Here is a 23,324-nt window from a genome sequence, read left to right on the forward strand (position 1 = left end):
ACAAAATCAATAGCTGAAGTATTTGATGAAAGCGATCAGTTTTTAAACAAAAGAATTAACTAATGCAGCTGATTATGGAAAAACGCATCTGCACTGCAAATCAAATACATACCATAATGTCCAGATCAGAATCATGATCGTCCTTGACTTTGGTATTAGAGATTGATTAAGTTGATTCTAATGTAGAAAGACTATAGGAGAGCTTTTTTGCTATGCTGAAGCCATGCCGAATAACTTGTAAAAACTTTGAATAATTTTGTATAAAGTTTGACGCAATGGCAATAAAGCTCGAAGCTTGGCGATGATTTTAAAGATGTTTTGGAACTCGGCTACGTTTAGTACTTCTGCCTCGCGGCTATTTTCGCGATGACGCCATTCTGCACATCTTGTAACAACCTCGAATAATTTTGTAAATAAATGTTATGCATTGCCAATGGTGTTAGCTCAAAGCTCAGGCAATGATTTTAAAAATGTTTTGGAACTCAATTACGTTTAGTATTTACATTAAAAACTAGGCTAGCGACTAGTTTTCAATTTGATGCAGTAGTTATTCTCTCTTGTGATTAAAAATAGAACTGATTATTCACTGTATTTAATTATTCGCGGGATTGACTGTTCGCGAAATCGCGAATTTTTATGCCCAACGAATATTTTCATCCTGTAGGGTAATATATTTTCGCTTTGCAAAACTCTTTTATTTCAGCATTGATCAGTCATGTCAGACGCAATACAGTTGCGATTTTTCACAACTTTTATATATATGGATTTTGAAAGATTTTTGTTGAAAAATGATAGTGTAGTTATTAATTAACTGAGTGTACTTATTTTCATTTCTACTGATAATAATACATGTAATGCCATAAACTGTAATAATATTGATAAATCTGAGTTGGGTGTGCTCACATCCTTTTCCAAAATGGCTGAAATGTGGTCAGGCTCATTGTGCAACACATATATGATGCTTTTTATGGCATCAACTGATCTACAGTTTTATGTTGATTAACTTGGTATCAAAATATTGTTATAGTCCGTGTGCTTCATAAGTTATGACGATTCATACACAAATATGTAATTATGTTCTGGAAAAAATTATTTTGTTTGCGGAAGAGTTAATAAATCATGCTTGTCATTTGACATTGCAATTAAATTATCTGAAAACCAAATGATATTCAAAAAAACTACATTAGCAAATTAATAGCTGATAAAAATAATTTTCGTTGTTTTTTTCGTTTATTTTATTATTATTGTACATATGGGCTCAGTGGTGTGCAGGTTTGAAGATGTTGATGGGAGCAGAACTTATTTTAATTAAGACTTTATATTTTAAACTCACTTAGTTTAAATATTTTTCTACTATTTACATTGATTTGAAATTTTTACGAAGTTTTAATGTTCACTTACAAAGCTACAAAGTTTAAAGTAACTTTGAAATTAATGTTTTACAAATGATCCCTGTTGTCGAGAAATATATTTGTTCAAATTTTATGCTGTATGTTGAAAATCTTTGTAGAACCATTCGTAAGTGATAGTTTAACTTTACTTGTAAATAAAGGTTTGACTGTACTTGTAGGCAGAGATTTGACTGTACTTGTAAGTAGAGGTTTGACTGTACTTGTATGTAGAAGTTTGACTGTACTTGTAGGTGGAGGTTTGACTGTACTTGTAAGTAGATCATTACCCCTTATTCTCACAATTCTATTTAAAGGCCTGGAGGGCAGATGCACCGGGACTAATGGCCCTGATGATTGCCCACTAACCCCCACCTCTCCTCCAAATTCAAATTGCCTGGTTCCCATCCAACCTCAAACCAATGAGACGTCTCGTCTCCTGCGAGAGGAACGTTCTTCCGAAGAATAATACTTTAGGCTTATCATTACGTTTAGTCAAGCCGATGCAACAGAATCACTTTTATTCTTAACTTGAAACTAGGAGTAAAACTAAATTCGCTGAATCCTGACCAACGGACTGTTTTAAAATTTTATTTACCTTACAATGAGAAACTGTTGCTTTGGTTAAGTAGATGGCCTAATTAGTAGTCATTAACCTGATATCGCTGCTTAATTTTCTCTACCTTACATTAATCGGGTTTATCAATTGGCGTATGTTTGTGTTTGAAGGTTGCATAGCCATTACAGTAGCTTATTGTTACACATTCCTCTTTGAAGTGACATTCCGGTGCTATCTGTTATGCAAAAGGTTGTTTTAATTGTAACCAAGGTAACTTTTTCTCTTATTTCTTAGCAGCTCAACTTTTGTACACTCCAATTTTTAAAAAAAAATTTTATATTTTCAGTTTTCTTAATACTTGTGGGACCATTTTTTTACCTCTTTTCTTTCTCTTCCTGTCTCTATTTAGTCAATATGATATGCTTATCATTTTTCAGCATTCTGGTTCAGGGATTATATAGTAATTTATGATTATTTAGTTCTGTATATTCATATGTTTAGTTGATTTTATACTTATTGTTGACCCTACAACTGTTTTACTGTTAACCCTACGCCGTTTTATACAGAAGGTTGACCCAAAATATGGCTATACATATCTTGGTGACACTTTCACTTTTGACCCACAACTCATCGAAGTTACAAGAAATAACAGATTTAGTTGGATAGAAAGAAAAAACAACTTTTCTCAAAGTTGCGGATATTATGGCAGAGGGAGACAGCTAGGCTATCCGGTATTTTTAGTCAAATTCACCGTGTTATGCAGGATTTTTTTCCAAAAGCAGACATTTTTGTGTGTGTAGCCTCACGTTGTAAAGCAAGTGTGAATCCTACAGTTGGGACTATTTTACTGCTTTCGATAAATTCTTTAGTGCCATTCATGAGAAATCAGAGAGCATGCTGAAAATTTCCATTAAAAAAATAGTTGCAAAAATACATGCAGAGAGAACAAGTTAGCAAATAGTAAATCTTTTTTAGTATTTCTGCATGTGTGCTAGGTGACCCTCACTGAGGGGCCGTCTTCAAAGCCTGTCCGCCATTTCCTTTAGAACTGTTGCAAGGCAGTTTCACAATAGTTTTAGATATCTAATACATTGAGTTATGGGATAATCTGGAATATACAGTAGTGCATGTTATACAATGATTTGAGTTATACAATAGTTTGGTTTATACAATAGTTTGAGTTGTACAATAGTTTGAGTTATACAGTAGTTTGAGTTGTACAATAGTTTGAGTTGTACAATGATTTGAGTTATACAATAGTTTGGTTTATACAATAGTTTGAGTTGTACAATAGTTTGAGTTATACAATAGTTTGAGTTGTACAATAGTTTGAGTTATACAGTAGTTTGAGTTGTACAATAGTTTGAGTTATACAATAGTTTGAGTTATACAATAGTTTGAGTTATACAATAGTTTGAGTTGTACAATAGTTTGAGTTATACAATAGTTTGAGTTATACAGTAGTTTGAGTTGTACAATAGTTTGAGTTGTACAATGATTTGAGTTATACAATAGTTTGGTTTATACAATAGTTTGAGTTGTACAATAGTTTGAGTTATACAATAGTTTGAGTTGTACAATAGTTTGAGTTATACAGTAGTTTGAGTTGTACAATAGTTTGAGTTATACAATAGTTTGAGTTGTACAATAGTTTGAGTTATACAGTAGTTTGAGTTGTACAATAGTTTGAGTTATACAATAGTTTGAGTTGTACAGTAGTTTGAGTTATACAGTAGTTTGAGTTGTACAATAGTTTGAGTTATACAATAGTTTGAGTTATACAGTAGTTTGCGCTATATAATTAATCAAGTTAATATACAGCTTATTTCAGTTTCATCAAGATGATAACAAAAACCAACCTCAGCACGATATCGAGTGTCAAGTACATTTATCTGCATAAAAACAGTTCAAAAATTGCAAAAATAGTTTTTACATTTTACATGCTGCAGAAAGCAGAGCTGCAGAACTCTGTGTAGTCGGATGGAACTCTGTAGATGAAGTCAAATTGGGTTCGATTAGAGCATCTCATTACTTCCAAGGGTCGTGGATTCAACTTGCATTTGTCTGGTTTGTTGTATCTCCGCTCAGAACCATAGACAGTAATGGTTACCACTTCCTTTACTTTTTCTGGCATTGTGGCATCTGTCCAATATGGAATCTGCGTTCCACAGCTGCCTAACCGTGGGCAGGTGTTTTGGAGGCGAGTTCCTAAAACCCGCATAAAAATAAAACTTGTGAAAAATGCTATGGATAAGACTAACTGAATGCCCTGCGTTGCAAGTGTAACAAAGAGGTCTTTAGACGCCAAATTTATTTGTATTTAGCATATAACCACATTTGCCATTCTAACTTTCAAACTACATATCATGAGAAAAGTGTTTTGTGTAGTTGAAATAAATTTAAAGGTGAAAATAAAAACAACTAAAGGTTTTCTAACTTTGTCAACAACTGTAACTTTCAAACTTCATATCATGAGGAAAATGATTTGTGTCAATCAAAAAAGTTACAAAAAATAAAAAAAACCATAAAAGGGTTTAAATTTAAAAGTGAAATAATTAGCAAGTATTAATTAAATTAAGTCTGTTTTGCTACGATTACAATAAAATATGATTTGGTAATGATACAATTAATACAAATTAAAAAAAATAAAAATCCTTAATTTGTTTAATTGATAATAGCAATTCTTTCAATTCTTGTGTATATAATAAAAGGTCACTGTTCCACCAGAAGCTATCTATCAGAACCATGAATTCAACCATACTGCTACCTTTCGATACTGGTACAAATGTAAAAACAAAATATCGTACTGTCTTTGTTTGACCGATGGGAAAAAGAATGTAGAGGCTTTTTCTACGGAGATAATACGATTGTCCAAATGAATAGAATTAGCCTTGACTACGAAATAGCAGCTGAACCTTACGAAAAACCAAAAATAGAAGTTCAAGAAAGCACGCTAAAGCATCAGGTTCCGTAAAGTTATTAGAACTCATAGAGTTTCAAATAATAGGCTACATGGTGTATGATAGTGTCTTTGATCAATACGTCTTGTATAGCTCAGTGGTAGAGTGCGTGTATTTAAAACTTGCTGTTGCAGTTTCCGTGAGTTGAAATCCATCATAATGTGAAATTTTAATGCCAAGATTTTAATAGCTAAAGCTGGACATACACAAACACAAACAGACACACCAACTTTGAAAACTATAGAAAAAGGCTGTAGCTTTATCTGTTCTTGAACTCTCAAATATTAAGTATGTCGCTTTGCTTACCGCAAGCAAAGGTTCTCCACATTTTTAAGGGCATTGTCGAAAAAACAATGGCTTTGTGATCTTGTAAAGAGACGTGACATGTATGAGTCCAGTGACAAAAAACCTCTATGACTGGAGGACATACCCACTGGCGGAAAGCAATTGAAGGGTGGATTTCATGCCTGTTACCACCAGTGGCCTTACGTGGGAGTTGAACCACAACCTGTTGGTTGCAGCCAGGCTTTCTAGCCCACTAGGCTGCAGCTGCTCTCCTAAAGGGCAGCTTACTAGCGGTATGATACACAAAAGTTCAAGGTTGAACTTTTGTGTATCATTTTTATGGTTGCCCCGCAGCAATGGTTCTCTAATATAGCAACCCTAAAAGATTATATGCATTGCTTGTAACACCATCTCTAGAATCCGTCACACATGGAGGCCAGGCACTAGATTATACTTAATGCTCTGATCTTTCATTATGGAAACTGTGAGAGATCATTGGGTGTAAAAAAGAACAGAGAATAACTTTATGCACAATAATTCTACTATGTGCAATCCTTATACTTAGTGCAGATAATGCAGGTAGTGCAGGTACTTAGTGCACGTGGTGATGCAATCAGCACCATGATGGTGGTCCTGATTGTCACAGGTTTGAATCCAACGTGATGGAACCTTTTTTCTAACCTGCAACCAGGGCTCCAAGCAGACACGGCTCTCATTAGGGTGAAAATTGTGTTGTATTACACGCATTGAAAAAATGACAGGTGTCAGAAGCGATTGTGACAGCATCATGACAAAAAATAACAAATCGATTTCTAGTGATTTACAGTGGTGTGTGAAATACTTGGGACACCTATGCAATTATGCTATAAATGCTTACATAATGTTTAAATTGCTCTAGACTGAGTAATATTGAAGTTAATCTTATAATTGTACACATCAATGAAAAGCTCAGAGTGTAAGGAATGCACTCATCTTACTTTCAACAAGATAAAGTAAATTACTGATATGTTGTCTCCATGTTTGGAGCACATGGACCATAATCTCGTTTCACTGTTTAGACCTGTTCTTCAATTCATTTGTCTCTCTAATTTGGCTTTTGATGCAAGTGAAAATGTCAAAACTGTATTAAAGTTATCTCGAAGACATTCTTTCATCTCATTTCTGTGAATTGTTTGTCGTAACTTTCTCAGACATTTACAGTTTTCGTATAAAAGGCTGAGCAGAAGTTTGATAAATTTATTTGATTTCATCATGTCATCTCTTCGCGACAAGAAGTATTCTGTGGTGCACCTTTACTGTAAACAGAACAAGACTGTGAGAGAAATTGCTGCAGAATTGAAAATTGCAAAATCTACAATGCATAATATTATAAAGAAATGGAAAGAAGTTGGAAAGATTGACGATCAGAGAGCAGGAAACAGTGGACAGAAATGAAAGTCAGATTTTCATAGCGATAGGGTCTTGCGTAGATTGGGTCGAGACAGCAGGCGTAAATCCTGTGCTGAGTTAGCTGTTGACTGGAAAAAGACAACAGGTGTAGAAGCAAGCAGGTTTACAGTGACAAGAAGGTTGAAAGAGGGTGGGCTAAGCAGACGCCGTGCCAGGAAGAAACCATTGCTTTCATCTGTTCAGAAGAAAAAGAGATTGGATTGGGCAAAAGCACATCAAGACTGGGCAGTTGAAGATTGGCATAAGGTTATCTTCAGCAATGAAAGTTCTATTAATATTGAATGTCACAGTGGCAATACATGGGTCAACCGACGACCAGGAGAGGAATATTACCCAGAATACATTGATCAAACATTAAAACACCCTGCGGCGGTGATGGTTTGGGGGTGCATGTCAGCTAAAGGTGTAGACAGAATTGAATTCATAGAAGGCACAGTCAACAGCGCAAAATGCCAGAAGGTTTTTGAAGAAAGATTGCTGCCAACTGCAAGACAGCAATATGGAGCCAGTCAGTGGATATTCCAAGATGATAATGCTCCGTGTCATCGGTCCAAAGTTATAAATGCCTGGATCCGGCAGAATGACATCACACGTCTTGACTGGCCTCCTCAATCTCCGGATCTGAATCCGATTGAAAACTTGTGGAAGACACTGAAAAATATCTTGAGGAAAGATGGGAGAGCTTCAAGCAAACTTGTACTGAAAGAGAGGATAGTGAAGGCCTGGCACAGGGTGATATCTCAAGAAGAACTTCTGAGACTGATTGAAAGCATGCCCCATCGCTGCCGCATGGTTATTTCCAGCAAAGGTGGTTCAATTAAGTACTGATGTATCACTACACAACCCCAATGGCCCTTTTCAGGGCCACCAACATATGCAAGTGTTGTTCATTAGATTCTATAACTCATTTAGTGACACGAAACGCAGTTCCATTTATGAATTAAATTGTAGAAAAATACAGGTTTTCTTTAATGATGAGCTTTGAAGCCCAGTATCTCATGGGAAATTGCAATTAGTGCAATTATCTTATTATTATTATTATTAGATTCCTAACATTCTGAGGATTCCAAAAATGTGTGGGTTCATATATATGTAACAGGAGTTTGATACAAAAAGGATGTTTTACAGCTAAATATTAATATTCTTCTTTGCGTCCCAAGTATTTTGCACCCAACTTGTAGTGTTACACGAGTTTCAATTTTCAATCCATGTAAAAACCAAAAGTGAATTTATCCTTTTTAGCAAGTATTTGGGAGTTTGTACTTGTGAATTTAGTCATATAATAATAGAGTTGCTCTGATTATGGTATCGGAATCGCTATCGGTGCCGATACGGGTGTTAAGTATCGGTATCGGCAGATTTTTTTCTTTAAAAATTTGAAACCTGAGATACTTTCTACAGATCAACTATGTAGCAGAAAACAGGATTTTAGCCTGCTACATTGATAAAAACTATCAGCTGCAAGTTCCTTACTCTTACCTAATGAATTCGAGGTCTGCCACACTATTTATTTTATGTCTATAGCCTGATCAACATCAACACAGCTGAGGAGCCTTTCTGCTTTAGTCTGGACATGATCACAAAGTGTGGTATTTCCCAATTACAACGATAGGATTTATTGCAGCCAATCATGAACAAGATAACAAAGAAAGGAAACAAGAATTCTGTGTAATATTCCTATTTACTAGCATTACGAAAGTGATTTGAACAGACGATGCAGAGAGTTATCTATCGCTCTCTTCATGCTGACGATATAATGTATCGTTTGTATTGACAAAATAACCCCAGTGGCATATCGGTATTTAGCCTGCCCTCCATCATCTGTGGCAAGCGAGTTTCTCTTTAGTACGACTGGCTACATTGATAGTGATAGAAGAGAGGGACTTCTCACTAAGAGAATTGAATTACTAACGGTAAAGAAAAGAATCGTTGATTTGCCCTAAACTTCTACAGGTGCAGCAGTTCGTTCAGCAATAGAAGAGAGACTTCATTATCACAGAGAAAGCTGTACCACTAACAGTAATTACTATCATTGATTACAAACTACAAGAAACATGGACTGTTTTGTTACTGCATGTACGGTGTGTTAGTATGTGAATATATATACATATCTATTTTTTCCATAAATTAATACAAAAAACTAGATACATTAATGTTTATATTTTCTCTAATAAAATGAACAATTATCTATGCAACACAAAAAACCTGAGCCGAATTATTTTTCAATAAGAATCGGTACATCGGATCGGTATCTGAATCGGCTGGTGAATTTAGAATCGGGGCATCTTTATATAGTAATCTACTTAACTTTAAAGTAAGAATTAGAAAACATTAAACAGCTATGGTCAAAAACAGTCGGCCCTGGTTTGTCTAATCCTTTTTAAATGATAATTGCAAGTTTTCAACTCATTTTAACTTATGTGCTATGAACAGATTGCCTCTAGCAATTATTTTGAAAGTGTTATTGCTAGCTCCATTGACAATTCTCTATTTAACATCCATTCTTTTAACAAAGGGAAATACTAAATGCTATATTTTAAACAATTTATGTGATTTGATTCTTTAACAGGATGCCTTTTTAGGATTTTTGTATGCAAGTTTGAAAACAAAACTTGTACTTAAATCAAATTATTACCAATAAGGTTATTACAAAGTAAAAGCCATCCCTAATCTGTTGAAGCAAGTATTTTTACACGAATGCATTTTACATTGTAACTTTCACTTCCGAGACTAAAGGCATCAATAAGTACTTAAAATTAAAAAACTAATTTTATCATAAAAGCTAATCTTGGTAAAAGATAGATAATCAACAGCCGTGACAAAATACTAGAACTATTTTGATCAGCAATGTAAGCCAATAACTTATTACATAAGATTGCGTAATTGTAATTATAATGTGTTCCTATGCCACTATGTCCTATGTCTAGCTTGAAAGTATATCATGCGCTATTTAAAAAAAACTATGTAAAAATAAATATACAATCAATTTACGGGTAAAATCAAAGTTAACAAAATGGTTTTTATTATTACTCAATCTTAAAGACTTGGTAAATCTAAAGGTTTACTAATAGAGTGATGATAGAAGTAAATGACGTAAGCTAGTACATTTTACATGATTAATCGTTTCAAGTGAATTGTTTAATGTTTTTAATTTTCAAGTAGCAGTTTTTAACTTTTTCACTTTTTGCAGATAAAACTAATCATTTGAAAAATTTTGAATGTTACAAATTAACCCACATCGGTTCTTGTGCGCCGTGAAAAATCATCTCGTGTAATATCTATGCGCACAATTATTCTTAGATAAGGAAAGGTGGTTGAGTAGGGCAGATGGCAGTGCACCAGACTAGGAATGCAAATATGTGGGTTCGATTCTTGACTGAGGCAATATTTTTTGCTAATGCTCCAAGCGCGACTTTTGGCAGACGGACGAACAGACATTTTTATTGGTGCAAGCTATTAGCCTGCAGTAATCGGCTGCTTCCTGGCGCTTAAGCGAAAGTTGTACAGCTACTTATTCTCTGTGCTTTATCGCCAGGCCTGAAGATCTCTCACCGTGCTTAGACTACCAGGGTCCTACTATTTCATCATATACAGCCAAGTGTTGAGATATGACGTTCATCCATTCTAAGATTTTCTCAGTAGGTCAAAACAGTTGTATGCTGGACAATATTCCGAAATAATATACCGCATTTCATTCAATTCATCCTGCAGACCACAAAACTAAGGCAACTAATTATAGCTTTAAGAAAATACATTATATAAACTTATGTAAAAACTAAATATTCAAAATGTAATATTAAAATAAATATAATATATATAATAATAATAAAAAAAAATAATATGAAGTTATGTAATTTAAAAACTAAATTTTACATAAAAAGCAAAATTAATAAAGTATACCCTAATAATAAACAATAATAGCAATTTTTATTGTTAGGTTACCAAATAGAAGGGAAAACTGTCGCATAGGCTTAGTAGTCAATAAAATAAGCTTACTCTAACTTTGATAAAGTAAAAGCTAATTTGGTCATTTTGATTTTGTTTTACCAGCTGCTCCCTTTCACTTATAAAACTGATTTGACAAAATTTAAAAGACATTATGCGTAGGAAGCTGCCGTGTTCCACTTACTGCTCCACAAGGAAACAGACCAATCGAGTGCAAGGCAACAAATGTACATGCATTTCACAAGTATATAAAACAGTCAAGAAAAGTGAACAAATGAACTTTAAAGGATATAAATAATAAATAAGAAATAAATAAACAAAATTTTAATTAAGAACGTCAAAGAATGAGAAGTCCAAGTTTTTTGTTTTGCGTGGCTTATTTGGTTACTTTTGAATTTTTGCCTCTCAATTGGCTCATCCTTGGTAGAATGGTCAACTCACCAGCTGACCTTCGGCCGACCGAAAGTATTACCAGCAATCATGTTGCCTGCCGAGTCAGGGCTTGGAACAGTCGTGGTGTTGGTTGCCTCAGTATCGGCTCGGCAACCGGCTCTGGCCCCTGTAGTGTTTCGCCACAGTATTTTATAAAGTATGCAGGGTCAAATATTAGTTTAAGTTTTGCGTGACCTGTTGAGATTTTGTATGTCAATGTGATCGGGAGTCAACGTTTGTCTGTGTAAGAAAAATGTGCTGTTTCATTGTCTTATAATTGTTGTTAAATGTTAACTTTTTCAATGCACTGTTTTGGATAAAAACAAACAACAATCCAATATAATATTTAAATATATATATTTATATATGTATTTATTTATATATGTGACAGCTCATGTCATTTTCAATACACATGAGACATTTTATATAGTGCACAATGGGCTACCAAAGTGAAAATTGTCAATGTGGCTTAGACTTTTGTGAAGCCAAGTCATTCCAAACATTCATGAAAATGTAATGTTTGTAGCATGCGGTTACTACCGACCTTCCTAAACATCAACAAATAAGACTGCTTAAAGTCCTTTAAAGACAAATTACTCAGTTTTTGGTGTTGGCTATATTGACCAACCCCAGCTTTGATAAAAAGCTGTATTTCAGGTTAACTTGCTTCTATTTAAATTCCAAAAACACTTTTAAAAAGCTGATAAATTTCTCTATTACATAGGGCTAAATAACAATTTTGTGATCCAACCTCTTTTGTATTGAAAATGACATGACAATATTATGATATTATAATGATATTACAATAATTAATTAATTAATAACTAATAATATTATTAATAATTAATCATAATAAAAATAATGAATTATTATAATAATATTACAATAATATGACATATTCTAAAACAATGTTTAACTTTGCTGGCCATTAAACCGTTGCCATAGCGATGCAGCATTGTTTCAATGACACATTCTTTGCTATAATATTAGTTGTCTGTTGATCTGTCCAAAGCCATTTAGAAATTAGAAAAAAGACTCCTTTCAATGGGATTCAAACTCATGACTGTACACCTATAATTGCATTTTCGGTAATGTTTGTTTTTGCAACAAATATTAGACTATCTCAAACAAAATCTCAAAATCAAATCAAACAATGCGGCCATGATGCATTAGGAATAGCATCTGGTTTTTACCTAGTTAGCGCTTTTAATCAGAACAACAACAATTTGTGCTTGTCAGTACTACTGCTGGTGAGTCAGCGAGCCAAACAATTGTAAATTGTTCCACGAGAAGGCAATTTCTAATAAAAATAAACGTGTTTATCCAGCAACACATTTAACAAATTGGTTAAACTGCCAATGGCACCAGTTGTGAGAGTTCGGAAACGTTCAAATGTTGCAAATATATAAAATTGATCAGTAAAGTGAGGAACACATATTTCCTTAAATACCTGCATCGCCAGTAAAGCGAAACCATCCGAGGTCTTTCCAGAAAGTGCAGGCATATCCATCCTTTGAGTGGGGTCCACCAGGGCGATGGGTAGCACCATTGGAATTGATTCTCCAGGCCTCATTCAGTTCCGTCGGTGCCCAGCATGGATCTGAACTTGCTTCGAAATTAATTGAAATGCATTTTTACTTCTTGTCTATAGAGCTACACTCTACCACTATAAGGTAGATATGATGTGACATAATATTATGTTTTATGTTAAAAACAATAAATAATAAACAACAATAATAATTTCATTGTCGCTACCAAAGAGACAGAAAAACAGTAGTGTAGGTAGGCAGCAGTAGGCTTAGAGATATAAATAGTGTAAGGGAAACTGGCGGTTCCCTTTGTCCTCCACAAGGCAGTCAAACAACAACATCGATTGTTAAGTACTAAAAAAATATATATTTATTATATAAATGTAGACAATGACACATGCATGACAGGCAATCAAAAACATGCACACAGAGAGTGTGCGCAGTATGACTCCGCCTCACCAACCAATTCTTCCGCCTTTTACATGTATATTTTTATTTACATTTAGGCTCCACCCATTTTTTTATTTTTTTAAACGATTTCTTCTCTGTCTCCTTGGTTTCTCGGTCTTTTTCTCAGTAGTCCGAGTTCTTACCGGTGGCCGAGCCTCCCTCGGCGGTTTGGAACTATGACTGTGGTGGCCAGGAAGTTTATCGCCGTGCCCCTAATCACAGTGCTCTGCCATTACAATGTGTTGCAAAGCTCAAAGTACGAGGGTCAGTCAATAAGTAGTAGGAATTTTCTCATAACTTTTGTTCTATTTTATCTAGCAATTTAATATTTTAGAAACTTTTATAAATGGGAGTTGTCATCTCTGACCCAAAAATTCATTACTTTAGTGATTCAACTTTTGATATTATTTATATTCAAAATGGCCGCCAAGCTGAAAACATGCACACTCAATAGAGCAAAGAGCTGTTATAAAATTTTTGAGAGCTGAAGGTGTGAAAACAAGATTCATACACAGAAGAATGAAACAACAATATGGGGAAAGCTGTATGTCACAAACAAACTGCTATAGGTAGGTCGATGAATTCAAGAATTCAGCTAATTACTGATAAGCCCAGAAGTGTTAGACCAGTGAATGTTTCAACTTCAGACACAGAATCTGAGGTAAAAAAGCTGATTAAATCTGATAGAAGACTCACTATAGATGATGTTGCTGAGACCATGGACCTTTCACATGAAACTGCACACAATATTGTCCATAAGAAGCTAGCTTTCAACAAAGTCAGAGCACGCTGGGACCGAAGATGCTGACTGATGATCACAAAGCGCAGCGTGTTATGGCTGCCAGACAGTGCATGAGAAGACTCAGACTAGAAGGAGATGGTTTCCTATCTAGGGTTATAACCACAGATGAAACCTGGGTGTATAATTACGAACCGGAATCAAAACGACAATCAATGAAGTGGAAGCATACAACCTCTCCTGTGAAGAAGAAGTTGAAGTCCCAGAGGATGGCACGGAAAGTAATGCTCACAGTATTCTGGGCTTCATAAACATCCTGTAATCAATAAAACAAAAGCAATAAGTATATGTCATTCATAGATATTTAATTCTATTGCGTATATACTGTAAGCTTTCAAATTAGGAGTTAAATAGATTGCGAGTGTAATTTTAAAAAAGAATAAATGTTTAACAAAAGCATAAGTACCCCAAGCTAACGATTCGAAGCTTTGGTTCTGGAAGCTAAAGATGTGCGTTGATCAATCGATTTTCTTCACTTTCTACAAGTGAGAAGTGAACATCTAAAGTCAAATCATAAATCTAATTTACTAGCTAAAACTACCAAAGAAAATTTGAAGCAAATAAAACTAGCTTAAACGATAAAAAATAATAAGGCGATGATTGGTGATAGCAAAAAGTTATTATTCTAATAATTAGTAAATGTATTCATGAGTACTAAAAGTATTACCTTTAGTGTATTCAATTCAACAATCTAAGCCATTGTATTGCTAGATGCTATGGATTAAAAAGAAGCCGTCGAGATCTCATTATGCGTCCTTATCTCGCATGCGCACACAGGAAATTACATTATAACCTTAAACAGGGAAATATAATCTGAATGTAAACACAACAGTATATCTATAGGAGACTCAAAGTAAAAGATAAATTTACCTCCATTCTCCTATCTTCCTCTAGCACTTTAACCACCTGATGCTTAAAAAAATCGGAGTCACCTTCGCAGTAACTATACAGTAATTTTTACAATTCTGTTGCTGGTCAATAAAACGTGTCGATCGAGTAATTCATTAAAGAAACGATGTTAATTAATTTAATAAATATCAATGTCTATACGATTTAATAATAGAGTAAAATATCTAAATTTGAGATCACAAACAATGCATTTTACGAGTGATAACATCTTTTACGAACTACATAAAAATTTCGTGCTGATGATTGGCTAACGAAGCGACCTTATATTTATTGCTCGTGGCTTCTTTTCAGATGTATCACTAGTTACGTCACAAATGAAACACTCACTGGAATGTGAGCTTTTTAAAACATGACCTCATTCAAACGCATATATCTCTGGACAAGGTTAGTCTACGAAGACAAAAATAACACCTAATTGTAGCTGATGCGTTAGCGTTTTATTGGTCTTAATTTCATCAAATCGAACTTTTTGATTCAACCACATCTTTAAAGCATAACCAACTGTTGATTGCGTAACAGATTTCGTTTCAACAAAGCTATAATATAGAACTGTCTATTCTGTGAGAAGAAACAGAGATCAAGCTTGTAACTGGTTTTTGACCAGTTTCATTGCTGTCCTTTTTATCAATTCAGAGAGTTCACTATAAACTTGATTCTTTACAATCAGTGTACCAATAATCAATTCGGTTGAACCCTAAAAATTTAAACAATTTCAACAAACTTCTAAAAAGTCTCTAAATGCTTATTCACCAGCACACGTTCATCATCGGTTCATGACTCAAAATAGTCTGGAAAATTATAAGTAGTACCATATTATTCTTCATCTGCATTATAATCATCTATCACATACCAACGAACGAGTCGAGTCAATTTTTTCACGATATCGTCCGAGTAAAATTGTTATTATAATGAAGGAATTAAATAAAGATATTTGGAAACAGTTGGAAATGGGTGTAAGATTTCTAGTCAAACGCCGTGTGCAAAACTTAATTTAATAGGTTTAGGTTGTTTCTTAAAAACTGCATTTGTAAACAGAGCCATGCGGATACCATTATACCAGCTGTTAGAGTTTCTGAAACAACCTGCGCATTGCCAGAATATTGGCCATCAGAGTTCAAAACGTTATGACAAAGACCTATAGTACTTTGTCTCGCCTATTTTTGATGCATTCTTGTTACAAATATTCATAAATTTATTGTCAAAAGCAGAAGATCAAGAATTCTAATTTGTTACTGTACTATATCGTGCAGAGAATTAATAAAAGTGATTTACATGTAAATTAACATTGAAATTGTGCGGTCTCCTTAACGTAAAGTAAAATTACCGCAATCCTAAATAATAAACCAAGTGAAAGTGAAAAGAAAAAAAAGAAAAGATGTTGATACAAACCGATAACACCACAGTTAATGTATAGTCTGTAGATAAAAAAGTTAGGTTTAGTTTTTTCATTTGAGTGGCCAAAGAAATAAGTATGGATCGATCCTGTAACAGTTTAGGCAATTTACATATATTTCATTTTTCATACACTCTTTTTCATATACCTTTTCATATACTTTTTAAACTTCCTATAACGTAAACGTTTTTTTAAACGGGTGAGGTGCCTTGTAGGAATGTCTGCTGTATTAATACATCAAACTTTGTCCCTGTGTGCGTTTATATCTGTTAGTTCACATATGATTTCCACTCGTTTAGCTGTTTTCTTCCAATCTTCCTATGCATATGTTTCGCTAAAGTATTTGATTTCTAAACTTTATCTGATTCCTGAGACATCCTTTTAAACACCTACCTGCATCCTGTCTGATTAAAAAGAGCCGCGGGCATCACCAGGCCTACTGACAACTAATAATATAAAAGATTTGTATTGTTAGTTTATTTAAGAGGTATGTGAAAAATGGTTTAGGTTTGGTGGTGAAGCGAGTGACAAAAATATGTGGCATAGCTCATTTTAACTTGCTTTAATTTTTATTAATTGAAGTTTAAAGTAGTTGAATTATGTGCTTTTCAATAGTTTGACGTGTTATTTTTCGTTCTGCCAGTTTTTTAATTTTAGCTTAAAAATAACTTTCCAAAAAACTTTATAGACATCCCATGCTGAATTTCCTTTACTATTTCAAAATAATCAAATGCTCCGAATCAATCTATATTTATATAAATCTCAGTGTTTGTCGTTTATTCAAACCCTGTGTTCAATTATAGCAATTAAAATCTATCAATGAAAAATCATCATGGTATTTGATTTGATCTCAGGACCTCCAGACTTGGAAACAGCAAACTTAACCATCAAGCTACACAGAATACTATGGCTTCATATGGCACATTGTCATTAAATCATTTAAAATACTCAAGCTGTAAGCTTGCTTGGGATTAATAACTAGCACAATTGACCCGTAAGTGTAGCTATAGTTAAGTTGACCCAAAACACAGGTGTTGTTTTAGTATCGACTTTAGTAAAGATCTAGCTTTTTAGGTAAGTTACTCAAATATATTAGGTAACTTTTCTATTATCCGTGCAACACAGGGTATTCACCTCGCATATACTGTATATATACAAAAATATTGTATGTAGAAGTGATGATAAGGCAGGCCTGTATTCCTGGTTGCAAGTTGGGGCGGCAAATGTTAGGCGACTAGTTATGAACACCTGGGGGTTTGGAGGGGGCGGTGTAAGCCCCCAATAGGTTTCTCTCATGTAGGACCTCAACCGGGCCTCTCATGTAAAGTTTAAAAAATTTCATTGGATAGTATAAACATTTTTCTAGTATTTGAGATTTGTTTGTTTTAGGCGTTGTGACTGTCAGGACGTTTTTAGATTAAAATGAGCAAAACTTGACGGTAGTTAAAACCCTCAGAGAAAAGAAATCTTTTTCTTTTGAGCGGTTTAACAAAGATAATTTTTGTCGATTTTATTTTAATTTTATCCCAAGGTATTCACGCTTTCGATGGGCCGTTGCCAAGCGAATCTTTGGTAAAACTTGACCTTTTGCAAACTTTTATAAAAGTCAATAACACAACTATTTTACCGATGATAATAATAATGACGCCTAAGAACTGCTAAAGGTTGATGTTTATCTCTGTGGCTTGAAATAAAGTGATATTCTACAGCGATAAAAACCGTTCCCGTAGCCGTTGGGCAAACAATTGTTTTAGTTAATGATGTTGAGGTCAAGTTATCTAAAGCAGTTTATCATTGCGGGAAACGGACCAAACACAGCTGTTCGAGTTTGTTCGAGATAAACCAAACCATGTGTTTGAGTTAAAATTTTACATTTTATATGAAGGCGAGTTATCCGAGTTTGACTGTACTTAGCAGCCGAAAGTTCCTAAAAAGTTGGGGCGGCTCAGCCGGCCAGTCGCCCCAGGGAATACGGGCCTGTGATAAGGTGATGTTGAGTGTACATTTGGTTTCCTGATCAATCATAAATTCAATTTATATAATTCTTTTCTTAGAGTTGTACTTATCGCAAAAATTATTACCAATTTAAACATGAATTTAGACATATTCATGCTTGTTTAGAATTATGTTTTTAAAATATAATAGTCAGGTTATTATATTTGTAAAAGTCTTTCTTGCAAGCTAAGATTTATGAGCACATTGGCCCTGTTAAAACGTAAGAGATGTTGTACACATTTAACAATAAATCTATATTCGGATATAGTTTATACTTAACGCCTCTAGTATCATCTAAATTCAAAAATCAACAACTCACCCCGGGCTTCGCAATCAATTAGATCCTGTACCATCTGGTTATACTCTGTTTTGGCTTTATCTAGTTGCCCTTTTGAAATTGCTTCCAAATCCCTTTTTGGATGTGTCAGAATATGTTCTGGACATTTCTTGTCAAGCAATTCATGCAGGTATAAAATACGATTTTTATAGAGGATGGTCTCTCTTTCCAGCTTATACTGCAGAGGGAGCACCTCTGCTTGAGCGGCCAGAGCCAACAACGATAGCAAAGCAATTAGGAATGCGGCCATGCTTCTTTTGTCTGCTTGGCTCGACTCTAAACCTTACCATTTCCAACCAAATTCATCGCTATCTAATGCACCTGCGAGGTGTGTCAAACGAGTGTTGAACTCCTACAGGAAAAAGCTACGCTGGATGTCACGAAATACAATCAGATTTCTACTGATGGCATAAAAATATTTTAAATTACCATCACACATGACAACTTGATAAGCTAATTAGTTATTCAGACACAACTTTTGTAGAAGTCCTCTAATTCAAACATTTTGCTCAAACCTAAAATTATAAAAATGTTTCACTTTAATCAAAGATTGTCGAACCCTGAATTGATTAAAAATAAACTCTGTTTTAAAATTGTTAATGTCAAATAATTTATTTTTTGAATTCTGAAAAAATCTAAGGCAGTTTTTTAACAAACGAAACAATTTATAATGATGTTTTTAGGGAAAGTGAAAGGATATGATTGAGCCGTTTCAATTTCTTTCAGTATAAGTTATGCTCCCGGCAACACTTGTGTCAGTGCCCACCGAAGTTGTGAGATAAGGTTTAGCGTTGCTGCTTGTGCAATGAACATCTGTAGATTCCCAATGATTCGTAGTAGTTGTGAAGCTGTAATGGTAGACATTATAACTATCGGAGATGAACAACTTCTCTTTCATTAAAGCAATTGAGTTTTTGACTCCATGATAAATTGGACCTTATCCTTGGTCAGCTAAACAAACCGGAAGCTTCTATAACTTTACAACAGGTTAATGCCAAACAGTTTCGCATATCTTTTCTCTTACAGTCTATACTTAATTTTTCACACAGGTTTTCTGGTCTAGCCTCTGTCACCTTCTAAAGATACTTTTCCCCTATTAATCGGCCTCACGTTATGATTTCAGCAATATTTAAGATCACAGATTCGCCTGTGGTAATGCCTTACCATAACTTCATACATGAAGTCAGCTGGTACATATTTGCTCGATTAGCTCATGTTCTGCAACAACTTTTAGAAGCTTCCAGAAAACTGATGCGAAGACAAAGACTGGTTGGACTGCTAAAATATTTGTAATGTTGTCAATTTTTTGATCGAGCATCTCATTCTCCTTTGTAAGAGTTTCTGTGTAAATTGTTTTGTTTTGAAGGAAAGAGGCAAAAACCTGGAGCAGTAAGCATAAGAAAAATGAGTAAAAACCTGTCTTGAAACCAGTCGTTTCAATTCATTTATGTCTTTTAGGAATATTTTGCAGCACCGGGCATTTATCTATCTATCTATCTTCCTACTTACCTATCTATCTATCTGTCTATTTATATCTATGTATATATATATATTTCTCAAAGTATGTGAGTAGATTTGTCTGTCATTCCGGGTATAGCTATAGTGCCCGCTGATTATTTTACCGATGTGGCCACGCTTACGATGCCCCTGTTAAAACAGACAATTATATTTAAACATTTTGGGACCTAAGTATATGCAACACGATGCTTCTTCGTCTTTTTTTCGTTAGGGCAAATTTGTTTTTCACGAAACCAATAATTTTTTTTTTTTCAATTTGAAGTTTGATGATCAGTATACCGATTATATACATTATTAAAAGATACACGTCACTGAACCCACCATGGTGAGTATCTGTATCTGTTATTCGGTATATCTAGTATCCATTATAATAAACACGATTCGTTAATGTAACGGATAAAATTTTTGTTAAAAGTTTGAAGTTTAGAAAAATACAAACTAAAACTTCCTTCAAGTATGTGGTTAGTAAATTAAATTCATTTAAGTTAAGTTAAGTGTTTATGTTACACGTCTGTCTCGAAGGTAAGAACTTTCCACATAGTACATTGTAATGTTATATCTTGCACATCATAACCACGAAATGCGCTAAAGTCATTGTAGGTACCTATGGTTACCAACATTAACATAGTATTTGGTACTATTTTTAATGATGAGGATTTTTACCAGGAGGTGATTGCATTAGATAATTACTATGGGTTTCTATACCGCTCTATGTACATCTACAGCCTACGGTATTTTCGCATCCCAATTTTTGCATGCCAACACTGAAACGAACTGAAGTCATATAATTGTATACCAAATAATTTTTGATTGTAATCGTAGCGAAATAGACTATATTTAGCCATTAATCTTTAATGAATTCATTTTTACATTTAAACACCTTTACATTTTTATTTTCTTTTTAATTTATTTTAACAATACACTTCTTACAAGTTTTGAAATTTAAACTTAGAGTTGATTGAAAACCTTTAGAGTTGCTTTATTTATCTTTAATTTAGTGGTTCTGGTTAGTTGTCCAGCACAAAACCCTTTCCTCATGATGTGATGTTTAAAAGTTACAGTTGTTTGACAAAGTTTGAAAACCTTTGCAGTTGTTTTTATTTTCTTTCCTAATTTATTTCAATTACACAAAACATTTCTTTTATGATATGTAGTTTGAAAGCTAGAATGGTAAATGTTGCTATTTGTTAAATACAATTCAATTTTCTGTCCACAAACTTTTTTATTGACCGAGAAACTTTGGATATCACAGCTAGTTAATCTATATATGCAAATTTCAAAGTTTGTCGTCATCTTTTATTTGGTCTGTTAAGCTACAGTGATTAGTATTTAGCAAAGACAAATCTGTGTCGCAGAAGAATCAACCTCGGAACTTCTCGTTCACCAAAAGATAACCTAACCAATGAAGCTACACCAGATGCAATGGATTTATTGGGCGAAATGAATCGTAATTTGGGGTGAAATACTCATATGCAATATAACTAAAGCTTGATCTCACGGCTTTTATTAGGAAGTTTAGCAGTACAGATAGTAGCTTACTCAAATTAGCCACTGTCAGTGTGCCAGGCTAATGGCAAGTGGCAGACAACCATATTACTAGCCACTAAATATAAGCTGTTTTAATACGCGTGCAACGCCGAAATTAGGCTAGTCTATATATATAACTGTGTGCGTCTGTCTGGCATTTATATGTCCACTTATCACACTAAAGTTTTAGAAACAAAAAATTCATTTCACACTGGAATTGAACTCAGGAACCCTAGTTCTACAGACAGGCTTGCTATCCACTACACCACACAGCCTACAGAGTAACTGGGCACATACTTATTACACCTGTCAAGCATTAATAGTGATTGGTTAAAATATCCATACTTCGTGCTTCAGGCTTCAAGGGTAGGTTCAAACTAATTTATCAAAAAACAAAATTTGCTAAAAGAGAAATACCATCTCAGATTTATGGCATGTTGGGAAAATCTGGGATGGTATTTTTCTTTTAGCTAAATTTTTCTTTTGATAAATTAGTTTGAACCTGCCATTGTAGCCTGAAGTATGAAGTATGGGTATTTTAATCAAGCACTATTAATGCTTGACAGATGTAATAAGTATGTTCACAATTATTACGTGTACTTAGTATTAACTCAATTAAACTTACAGCACACACAAAAATAAACAAATATTTTCTTTATAAAGTGGAATGGTGAATGTTGTATATATGTTCATTAAAATAGATTTTAAGCACAAAAACTTTTTAATACCTGCGCAACCCCTAGCATTCACCTAGTAGTTGTATATAAGATGGTGTGAGAGACACGGGTACACTCTACTTATGCTAATAATTATACAGAGTTTATCTGGTTGGATTGATTCAAAGTTTGGGATACCGGCTGATTGTCTCTGTGTGTATGTTTTACCATTATTAATTACCATCATGTTTGCTGTCATTATTTAGTTTGTTAACTAAAGAAATAACAACACAAGTAATGACTATGCTTTTGTGGAAAATATATTTAAACATAACAAACAGATTATAAAAATTTTACAACATAGTTATTTCAAAACCAATTTATACTTACTTAACAACTAAACAATTATTAGTAAAACTGTTTATAATCCAGCAAAATCCTTAAATTTTCTCAAAACCCTGAATTGAAGGAACTCAATTTATCATATAGTGGAAATTTCTCATTGCAATATTCTTCTAAATTCCGCCAAACGTTTCTACAATATCTAAGTTACCCTTTGACTCTTCACTCTATTGGATTAGTAGTAAAGGTTACCGTAGCATGACTAATACAGTGATTCATTAAACCATTTAGAGTTTCATTTTCTTATATATAGAAGCGTACTAAATACATTGGCTTGTATAATTCAAATAGCTTTTATAGTCGGTGGCTTTGCAAAAGTCTTCGTTTATAAGCTAGTTTTAAATATTTAAGTAGACTATACTGCTGTTATTCATACTGAATGTTGTTTATCTTGTTATTTTTATTTAGAGTTTGTGATATCTACTAACGGTCTCCTCAATGCATGTAAGTTTTACTATAATGAATTACAATCATTTTTAGACTGGTTATTTTGTTTAGTAACAAATTTGTTTCTCAACAATGTAAGTTTATGTTTACTATGCTTTAGAGTTTGGAAAACATCTCTAAGCATTACAAGTTACATTGAAGATTTCCCAAAATATTGATTTCACGATCAAGTAGTAACTATTTGCTGTATTTCTGTAACTTTTTAGAGATAAAGCGATTAGTTTTCTGATACAGTTAAACAAATGATCAAACGTTTGCTGTAAAAGGGTGGCTGGACTCTATTAGAAAAGAACATAAATAACTGAAAACTTTCAGTCAGATTACAGTTTCAACATTTCTCATTA

General features: G+C 33.9%; 1 protein-coding gene across 1 annotated transcript; it reads right to left on the reverse strand.

Annotated features, from left to right (window-relative positions):
* Positions 1-3,796: 3,796 nt before the first annotated feature.
* Positions 3,797-18,535, reverse strand: LOC137405474 (uromodulin-like). Its single transcript, XM_068091753.1, has 3 exons — positions 18,413-18,535; positions 12,469-12,627; positions 3,797-4,155 (listed from the first exon to the last, which is right to left on the reverse strand). Exons 1-3 carry the CDS (start codon positions 18,444-18,446, stop codon positions 3,884-3,886), a joined length of 465 nt encoding a protein of 154 aa, XP_067947854.1. The 5' UTR covers positions 18,447-18,535; the 3' UTR covers positions 3,797-3,883.
* Between the last annotated feature and the right edge of the window lie 4,789 nt (positions 18,536-23,324).

This window comes from Watersipora subatra, chromosome 9, assembly GCF_963576615.1.
Source record: "Watersipora subatra chromosome 9, tzWatSuba1.1, whole genome shotgun sequence".
Lineage (NCBI taxonomy): Eukaryota > Metazoa > Bryozoa > Gymnolaemata > Cheilostomatida > Watersiporidae > Watersipora > Watersipora subatra.

Excerpts from the sequence above, each read along its gene's own strand:
- LOC137405474 (XM_068091753.1), bottom strand. The coding sequence starts at position 18,446 with ATGGTACAGGATCTAATTGATTGCGAAGCCCGGG. Across the intron at positions 12,628-18,412 it reads AATTGATTGCGAAGCCCGGG|CAAGTTCAGATCCATGCTGG; the intron begins GTGAGTTGTTGA and ends TTAATTTCGAAG. Across the intron at positions 4,156-12,468 it reads TCGCTTTACTGGCGATGCAG|GAACTCGCCTCCAAAACACC; the intron begins GTATTTAAGGAA and ends TGCGGGTTTTAG.